Here is a 9,222-nt window from a genome sequence, read left to right as displayed (position 1 = left end):
ACGGCTGATGTATCATCTAGGTGTCGATCTATCATCCTCTTGTGAAAATACCAGAGTAAGTCCAAATACAGACTCATGTTACAGCAGTAGTGTAATCCTACTGGTGGGCGGAGATAGATCTGTGGGAACAAGATGAGCCTCCAACCACGGACATGTTTGGCACCGCTGTGTGCCGCCATTCGTCTGTTCAGGGCAATCGTCCCCGTGTCCTCTTTTGATTTGATTGAAGATCATGACAATGACCACACAGACGGCCGGTCCCTCATTGAGTAATCAATACACACTGCAGCCAGTTAGTATCCAAAATGGTACTTGAGCTCAATCGATGGTTGCAAATACTACTACCATAACCATATTCCACTTTGACAATAATGAATGAATTAAGCAGCATTAACAGAATGCTATTATAGTTTTGAGATGTTTATTTAAACAACAATAATGCTGTGCTGCTTGTTTTTAGTTATTGAGACAGAAAAGAGAGTTTTGTATGTGATATCGTTGGAAATAATACAGCATACAGTTAAACTTGAGCAGCGTGACCCTGACAATGAAACTATTTGGCTTCGGAAGGCCTCCCCAGGAGGAGCTGGGAAACGCTGCTGTGGAGAGAGGCATCTGGACCCGGCCCGGCCCCGGATAATGGACGGCTGGATTAATGTAGATTTATATAGAATAAAACCATCGAAATGCAAAGCTGTTTACAGTCAAACTTCTAATACCCAGTCTTCATCATATCATGCAGTGTGCTCTACTTGTTCATGCTCCAATTTATGCAAATAGAACAGATGATGACAGAAAAAACAGTCATCGAGTCTTTGGACTGAAGTGATCTTTTTTTATCTTACCCTTATACTGTAGAGTCCTTTTAGGAGTTACTATATGCAAATACACTAAATGGCTTTTAACACAAGCCTATTGAAATATAGAATAACCTTTGAATCAACAGTGTTGCGATAAACGTATACACAAGATAGGTGTTTGCAATGGTTTTTGCCTGAGCAATTGAGGCCCAATATTTATAGTATGTACTAGCTCATGGATGAAAAACACCAGTTTCACTTGTTGCTCCCACTGCTTTTTAGCAGAGCTGTAACTGTGTATAAACTGTGTATGCATGAAGGTACACTGAGAGTAGCTGGAATCTTAACTGAGAAAACACCTCGTACATTATCCGTGAAAGGAAACAGTTGAGACCGTAAGATACGATTAACCTAGAAAGTGAAGGTGTCAGTAAATCGTATGACTTTGGGTTTATATGTTTGTTTGACTGAAGGGTCCCCGTAGTTGATGGTTTTGTACTTTGGTCTCTGTTTTGGATTGTCTCTCTCAGGTTGAATCTTTGATGATGTTACAGCAGACGCCTCTTTGTCTTCAAATGCAGCCTCACGGGCAGTGTCCTCAGAAAGTCGAAAACTTTGCGGCACGCTTGTGTCTTTTATGTCCATTGTATTCACTTCTTCTCCTCCCTCCTCGACCTCCCTGTCTTGTTCACGTGGTTGACCCTCTGTTGGTTTCTTTGTTGTTGTTATAACGGTTTGTGCCTTCATGTTATTAGGAGGACACTGATTAATTCCCCTTGTCGCCAATCCGGCCTTGAAAGCAGTCATAGAAGTATCAGAGTGCGGTGGTGGCGTTGCATCCAAAGGAGTTTTAGTTTCAGTGTGCGACGCTGATTGAGGGGAGGAACCATCTACATCTTGTTCAAATCTACAAACACACGGGATGACGTACTTGGGCAACCTTCTCTGAACGGTCACAGCTTTGGTTGGATCTTCCTCTGCTCCGTTCTCCACGTGGCCGTGGTCTTTATATGTAGAACGTCCCTCAATTTTGGGCTCTAAAGGGCATCTCCCTTCAGTAGCTGCAGTGGAAGGTTCACCTGTGCTCATGTATTGTGGGGCTCTATGAGGAACTTCTGTCCTTAAGTTAGGTATCTTTTCCAAGTGTGAGCTTTCTGATGATTCCACCGAATATAGTTTAGGGGAGGAATCTACACACGTGGACCACACAGGACAGCAGGTCACGACGGCCGCCACATGACACGTCACTTGGGCTTCTACCTGTGGAAGAAGCCTGTAAGGCTCAGGGAGCGACTGCTCGGTGACGCATGTTAAACACAGCAGCTCCAGATGTGCATATTTTAACTCGTTGGTGATACTAGTTTCTTCTCCTCTAGTCTGAATGTCACCATATTCCTCTGACTTCCAACCCATAACATCGTTATCACAAGCTTGATCTTTTACACAGTTCAATGAGCAGTGAGCTTCAGAGTTTTCATCCGAGTGCTCGCTCCCCGTTTGTCTCACTTGCTCGTCTTTCAAACTCTTTTTTTCTTCCGGGTTTGAGTTGACTTTTGTTAAAGCGGCCTCTGCCTGCTGTTGTTTTTGTTCCTGCCCATTTCTAGTTTGATGTCCTTTCAACTGCCGTCCAACAGATTTACTTTTCATTTGCTTGCGTTGGTTTCGTTTGTGGACAGTTTGATCCAGCGCTTGCAGGAGCTTACTTTCATGACACGGTACCCTCTCGCTTATACTACTTGTCACCTTGACTCCTGCAGACGGCTTTTCATGTGAACATTTCAAGTCACGTCTCGTACATACAGTGGCCATGGACTCAAACCTCTCCATCAAGGAAGATAGGAGACTCCCTCTTCCGACCGTCATTGGTTTGATTGGCTGTTTCTTCAGTGCGTTCTCTCCATTTTCTTTTTGCTCAGCCACGGCAAACTTGGCTACGATATCTTTCACTCTGCCCCCCGTCTTCAGTCCTCGATCTCTTCTAGTCCGCTCCTTCTTGTGAATGTCATGCTCACTGTCTTGGTTGACTTTTCCTGCCACTCCTCTGCTGGAGGACAGAGTTCCTACCTCCCTTTGATGGGTGATGGGAGGTTTGGGTGTGGACCGTATGAATTTCGATTGGAGGAGCTGGAACGTGGTAAGACGCCGTTGTATTAATCCTCCTGCTTTTTGCTCTCCTCCAAACCTCTCTTTTCGTGGATCTGTCCAATAATTTTCAGGGATATTGGAACCTGTCTCAGCAGTCTTTCCCTGGGTCTTTTCATGCTGAACTATAGTGCAACTTGCGTGAAGATGCTCAACTCTCTGATCAGGCCAACATGCGTTTCTTTCAACTACAACATCCGACCCTGCATGCTTCTCCGGGTTTCTGTTCCTGGTGGTCCACTTGGGCAGATCCTTTGTTAGGTAATGCAGGAGACTCTCCAGAATCCCTCGGAGCACAGGACGGCAGTTGCGGTCTCTAATCAACTTCCTCAACATACTGGCATCAGGGCAGATACTGGTTTTCCGAGAATCTGGTCTATGGAGAATAGAGGACATGCAAAACTTAATCCCTGTAGCCATCTGCAGGTAAGCATATACCTGATTAGTTACAGTTACTGACAGGAGAGTTGAAGGATGATACCCAAACCCGAGCTTAGCCTTTTCATTTTATTGTACTGTTTTGTGTGTTTAGGTAGATAGAGTAGCCTAGACAGGGTTTACCGTAATGAATGGAATAATGGCACCACACAATTTTACCAGTTTCTGAATATGGGACCGCAGTAATCTCCAAAAGGACTACTTTTTTTAAAATCTTTCGTATTAATCTTTAACCTGAAGATATTTGACTCCATAAACAGTACTTCTACTTGAACTGAATGTACCAGAAGTAATTCCACCCCTGCAGCAAAGTAGAGGAGATACAATGTTCAGACTTGAAGTGAAGTGCTCCAGCAGTGTGAACTTGTTACAGGTGATTAGTTCAGGGGGATTGCAGCGGAGGGTTGTGAAAGAAGAGGAAATCAGGTAGGAGACAAGCTGTCCATCAAAATAAATGTTGTAGTTAAGATAAAGAGAGACAGGCACTTCATGCATGATTTATATTTATGAGTCCATTTTAATGTGCATATTATATTAATATTCACCATGTCATGGTGCTTTCACAATGTACACTAATGCTTGTCAAGAACATCACAGTGCAAATCATAATGGATCACAGTATAGATACAATGATTACTACTCTACAGCTCTACTCTTCAATAACATTATGCATAAAAGTTTAAATCATTTGCAAAAATCCCACCGCATGTTGCATGCTTTAAAAAAACCAAGATGTATGTAGATTAAAACTATTGACTGCGGGGCACAGACGTATCTTAAAATCAGTTAGGCTCTATCAAGTTTTCACAATGTTTTGAGGAATTAGATACTACATGACACAACATGACCATGTGCTTCTTGTTAATACAGGTTAGCTTTAGAAGAGGAAAAGGTCAGAGAAGAAAATGATCTAGATGTAAACTATCCGACTATTCTCAGTTAAAATAAAAGTTATAAAGGCAGAAGCGTTTTCTTTTCCCCCACAGTTCTGTCATTTATGGATTGCAGATGTAGCTCCTGAGAGAAGATCTCAAAGGAAATAGGCTGAAGCTCAATACCCTAATTGGTCTCCCTTTTGACGTTCCACTGCCCCAAACCTATAGGTGATAGGTGGGTCAACTTTTCCAATTCATGACAGGCCTGTGTAAAGCAAAATTCAAGGAGTTGAGAGGCAAGGAGAGGACAGGGTGCCACCTAAGACGATTGAGATACTGCCAAGGGACTAGAGGGTAGCTTGGGACAAAGGGAAGCAGTTTGACAGCCATGTGCAGCTCCTCTGATAGCCAGTAGGGTTCAGGCCAGTGAAGAGCAGGATTACTTGTCTGTGCACTTCTCTGCAGATGCTGCTTTGTAAAGCTTTTCTCCCAGCTCCTCCAGACGCTCTCTTTTGTCCAAATCCTGGTACAGTCCTGGGGGAACCTGACTCAGGCCGTGCATGAGGCCAAAGAAACACCCTGCGATCAGGCCTGTGGCTTCACTCTCACCTTAAAAAACAAACAAACAGCATTTTCACAGAAGTCACAGTGAGCAGTGTTTTATCCGTCTGTTTTTTAAACTGTCGTGCAGGTTCTCACCTCCATGGAACATGGCTCGTTTACACAGTTCAGCCCAGTCACTCCCTGCCGCCAGAAGGGCATCGTAGGCTATCATGGGGGCATCATGGCCTCTGCGTCCCGCACGGCCCTCTGAGCTCCAGCGCTTATAAATCTGTATGGACGAGGACAGAGTTAGGGGTTTTGTTACGTAAAAACCTGAATGGAAGCTTTTTCTTAATGTATGTTTTTTTGTGTGTGTGACAGATAGGCAGGATTTACTTTATCAGTCTCCTCAGCATCATAGGGATCAGGAAAGGAAGGTTTGTTCTCTCCTTCCTTCTCTATCTCTCTCTCTTCCAGGTAAAACTGCCACTTGGCCTCAAAGTAGAACCAGTTTTCCTGATACTCTGCATATTAGTGCACAAACACACGTTACTGGTTTCACACAAGAAAAGGCCACTTCAGAAATAAGTTTAAAAAAAAAGAAGAAAACAATGATTGTTTTTTCTTGAAACGAAAAGAAAAATCTGTGGATGCAATAAGTGAACATTCGATTGGTAAGATTTCTTGAAATAAGATGTAATATTTTGGCCTTTCAAGATAAGCTGGGAAATCTCATTTTGATCTCGTTAAGTGTTGTGTTTCATAATTAGCCTTTATTGCTGTATTTTCACTTAAAATATTCAAGATGTATCGTCTTAAATGAAGTCTCTTAATCTCACTGAAATGTTACTTGGTTATTGTGTCTTGTATATAGTGTTATGAGATATTTTGACTTATTAGTCAAGTATACTTTCTCTTGCAGCGCATCAGGTTTTTGCAGTGCATCTGATGGTCCTACTCTCTCAGACAGATGTGCATAGCAAACTCAGGAAACTGTTATGACAAACTCATGTTGTTTATTTTTACAAAGAAGCTTCAGTCAACCTGGATCAATCAGCCCAACTGTAAAATGATGTGCCCCGTCAATAACGCAGACAGAAGCGCAGTCTAACCTGACATGTGTCGTATGGTCTTCCTGCAGTACTCCTGAGCCAGAGGGATGACCTTCATGAGCTCGCGACCCCAAGTCACGGGAGCTTTCCCCTGGATCGCATAGGACGCAAACAGTGCCGTGGTCATGGCGCCTAGGAATCCTGACGCCAAGAGTGACACTACAAGTCACTACACCGAATGTGTCTACACGGACATGTCAAACTCACCAATTAAGGAAGAAGTAAATACTTGTTATTGGTGAAATGTAATTAGAGATGCTTAACAGTTTATCAGCAGAAGAATAATCAACCTGCAGTTTGATAAGATTTGTGTGGGCAGGTTAGAGACTGCCGACATTGTCACCTGTGGGGTGGTTGTGGGTCATCCTGCCAATCTCAATGCTGACCTCCACCAGGCTGTCTATTCTCTCAGGTTGCCAGTATCTCATACCCACACACATGGCCTTGGCAGCTGCCCCGAAACCAGACCCTGGACACAGACACGTGTGCACACATCCAGACACACATTTTCATATGCTTAAATGTTGAAAAAAAATAAAATATATATATATATAAAATCTCCAATGACCCTTTTCATTGAAGGGTGTATGCCAGGCGAGCAGGAAGTTGTGAGGTTTGAGGTGAACGCAGCCCTCCACTGTGGCAGGATCAGGGGCTCTGCCCTGGAGAGACACCATGGCTTCAACATAGAGACGCACCAGCTCCCGGTACAGATCCTCCAGACACCAGTAATCTGGACACACACACACACACACACAGTGACAGAGTCATTCATGATTGGCATGCAAGTCGAGATGAGTGGTGCTGCGGTGGGCTAAGTTTAGCCTCAGCCTGCCACGCCACAGATTAGGACCAGCATGCCATCGAGGCGAGTGGAGTCACTTCCACACAGCATGAGGTCAACTGGGATCCACGAGCAGACCCCACAGCCATCCTGCTAGAATTTAGTTTACGTGTGTACTGTATGTGTCTGCGTATGTGACAGAGAGAGACAAACTTCTTCTTTCTTTGTTCTCTGCCTCAGATAAGAATGTGTAACCCTATATCTGTTGTTAATATTTCCCTTTACCCTAAGTTATTCTGTATGCTGGTAAGAAGATTGGCAAAGCAAACTGACATTCACAACTTCCATTCCACTCCATGAGTTGTGTGTGTGAGTATGTGTACAGGCATGCTGGATTGCGTCTAAATAGGGCTTCCTAATCTCAATAGATGTCACCACCATTGCACAGTGCCGCTGTCATTGGCTTTGAGCCGCATCTGCAGCCAAACATGATACCGGTAGATTATGGAGGAGTCTGACCTGCTATTGTTCAGTAAAGGAGAGCTGAGGATCAGCTTTTTTCAAAGTAGTCTATTTTGGACTTTTCTGTCCCGGCAACTCCTGGCCGCCCTGCAGGGGAGCTTGACATTTGAGTAATCTGTAGTTAGGCTTCTACTGACATTTTATCTTTGATGATCATGTGGCAATGATGGATTACGATATGGCCGCACATTGTCATTCAAAGATGGCCTGCCAGTTAGTGATTAGCAGCTTCCTTTGACTGTATGAAGCTATTCTGGTCCTCTTAAATGTAGACTGTGTCTATATTTTATTGAACAGATAAAAAATGAAAGATTTTGTGTGAAGTTAGACAGCAGGCAATGAGTGTCTACTCTTACTATGATTTCCGCTCTCTAATCTTCCTCTTTGACAATGATTAATCCTAAACGTACCTGTTACCAGTGCTTCTGCTGTGGTGATGTGCATCAGCGTTGCATCACTCAGGGGCCAGTTATCAGGGTCCAGTTTCTGGGCCCCAAGTCCCCCTAGAGAGGCCAGTTCCTCTTGGATCTTCTTGCCTGAGATGCAGCCCTCCCAACGGCCCTTTCGGTAGCCCAAGGAATCACCAACGGCACCCAGAACCATTCCTGCCTTGAATTTCTCCATACTGTGCTTCGCTCACCCAGCTGAAAAAGATCTTCTCCTGGGATTTAGATTGGCTCCTTTCAGCTGTACCTTTTCTTCACCACCTTCAGCAGACTCAGTGTCACAGAACAATGCAAACAGAACAAACTCTCTTGCCCCAAAACATCCTGAAGAACTTCAAACAGCCTCACCAACTCTCCCAAAAAGATTTCCGCTTGACGTGGAGCTATTATAGACCTCTGTCTCCACTACATAACAAGCTCTGCCACCTTCCCACCCTCAGAGCTCTCATCTAGTTTCTCATCAGTTGTCTCACACACAAACACGCACTCTCCTTTCCCGGGGCGGGTGCACGCACACTCACGCACACAGACGAAAGCATCGCGTTATCAGCCACAGCTTCTTTGTGTTGGGCAGCGGGGAGTTTCAGCTGTGATCAGGTGTCTCCTAAAAAGGCAATCCCCATGGCCCCAAAGCCTCAAAGCTGGATGGCTGGGTGTGGAGTGGTAATGGGAAGAGATGCTAATGTACTGCTGGGCTGGAGCGTCAGCTGGTGCTGGACCTTGTTGACATCCCAACCGGCCCCCATGGGAGGAGGGTAAGAATGGAGCATCATCTCTACTCCACTTGCTTGCCTCCTCCTTCATTGAAGCTCTCCAGTCTTTATATCACTATTTGAAATGTCTTTGTTAGTCACCTCCTTCCCTGACATCAGATAATCTCCTCTCCAGTTATGCACACTGCAGCCAAGAGTTCCCCTCCCTCTCAGTTTCTTTAATCTTCATCTAATGTCTCGATTGTAACCCTTTTGACACAATCAGTTGTCACCAACCCTTCATTTATTAAGTGTATCTGTTGGTGAATGTCGCCCTGAACATACCCAGAGTAACAGTAGACAAAGCTTTACCAGAGGAGCCCATGATGATGAGGATATGCAGCAGGAATGCAACCTGATAAGGGACAACTGTCACCAAGCTGACATTTTACATACACTCGCTAACACACACACAGTAGGGCAGTGGTTCTCAGCAGGAATATGGGGATTGTTTTTGTTTCATTCCTTAATGTCATTACGTTGTTCCATCTCTCTTCTGGGCTTCTATTGGACATAAATTACTTCTGCAGAGTATCATAAATGGCTGACTGAACTCCACGTGATCATGTGGTCACCCCTTTAGTGGTATAACATATAAACATTTTAGATCTACAGAATACTGCTATCCAATACACATTTTCTAAATAAAAACTAACAAAATAAGCTGCTGACATTCTTGTCTTACACGAGTGAAGAGTTTTCTTCGATGAAATAATCAATCGAGTTGTATATTTTTCCTGCAATTTTGCATTCATATTGATGTCGGAATGTTTTTAATATCGGGACACTGATTTTAGCACAACACAAT

The 9,222-nt window shown here is 44.0% G+C and overlaps 1 protein-coding gene across 1 annotated transcript; it reads right to left on the bottom strand.

The window, feature by feature from the left end:
• Positions 1-3,891: 3,891 nt before the first annotated feature.
• On the bottom strand, positions 3,892-9,182 carry adprhl1 (ADP-ribosylhydrolase like 1). The gene is made up of 7 exons (XM_076077665.1): positions 7,627-9,182; positions 6,479-6,643; positions 6,254-6,379; positions 5,911-6,051; positions 5,195-5,322; positions 4,955-5,087; positions 3,892-4,864 (listed from the first exon to the last, which is right to left on the bottom strand). Exons 1-7 carry the CDS (start codon positions 7,838-7,840, stop codon positions 4,695-4,697), a joined length of 1,077 nt encoding a protein of 358 aa, XP_075933780.1. The 5' UTR covers positions 7,841-9,182; the 3' UTR covers positions 3,892-4,694.
• Positions 9,183-9,222: the final 40 nt, after the last annotated feature.

Source organism: Anarhichas minor, unplaced genomic scaffold, assembly GCF_050575085.1.
Source record: "Anarhichas minor isolate MPS153535 unplaced genomic scaffold, ASM5057508v1 ptg000062l, whole genome shotgun sequence".
Taxonomy (NCBI): Eukaryota; Metazoa; Chordata; class Actinopteri; order Perciformes; family Anarhichadidae; genus Anarhichas; species Anarhichas minor.
This window is presented reverse-complemented; position numbering and strand designations above follow the sequence as displayed.

Bases quoted from the DNA above. Each gene is read 5' to 3' on its own strand.
- adprhl1 (XM_076077665.1), bottom strand. From the start codon at position 7,840: ATGGAGAAATTCAAGGCAGGAATGGTTCTGGGTGCCGTTGGTGATTCC. The intron at 6,644-7,626 runs GTACGTTTAGGA...GTGTGTGTCCAG, and splicing joins AGCAGAAGCACTGGTAACAG to ATTACTGGTGTCTGGAGGAT. The intron at 6,380-6,478 runs GTCATTGGAGAT...GTCTGTGTCCAG, and splicing joins TACACCCTTCAATGAAAAGG to GGTCTGGTTTCGGGGCAGCT.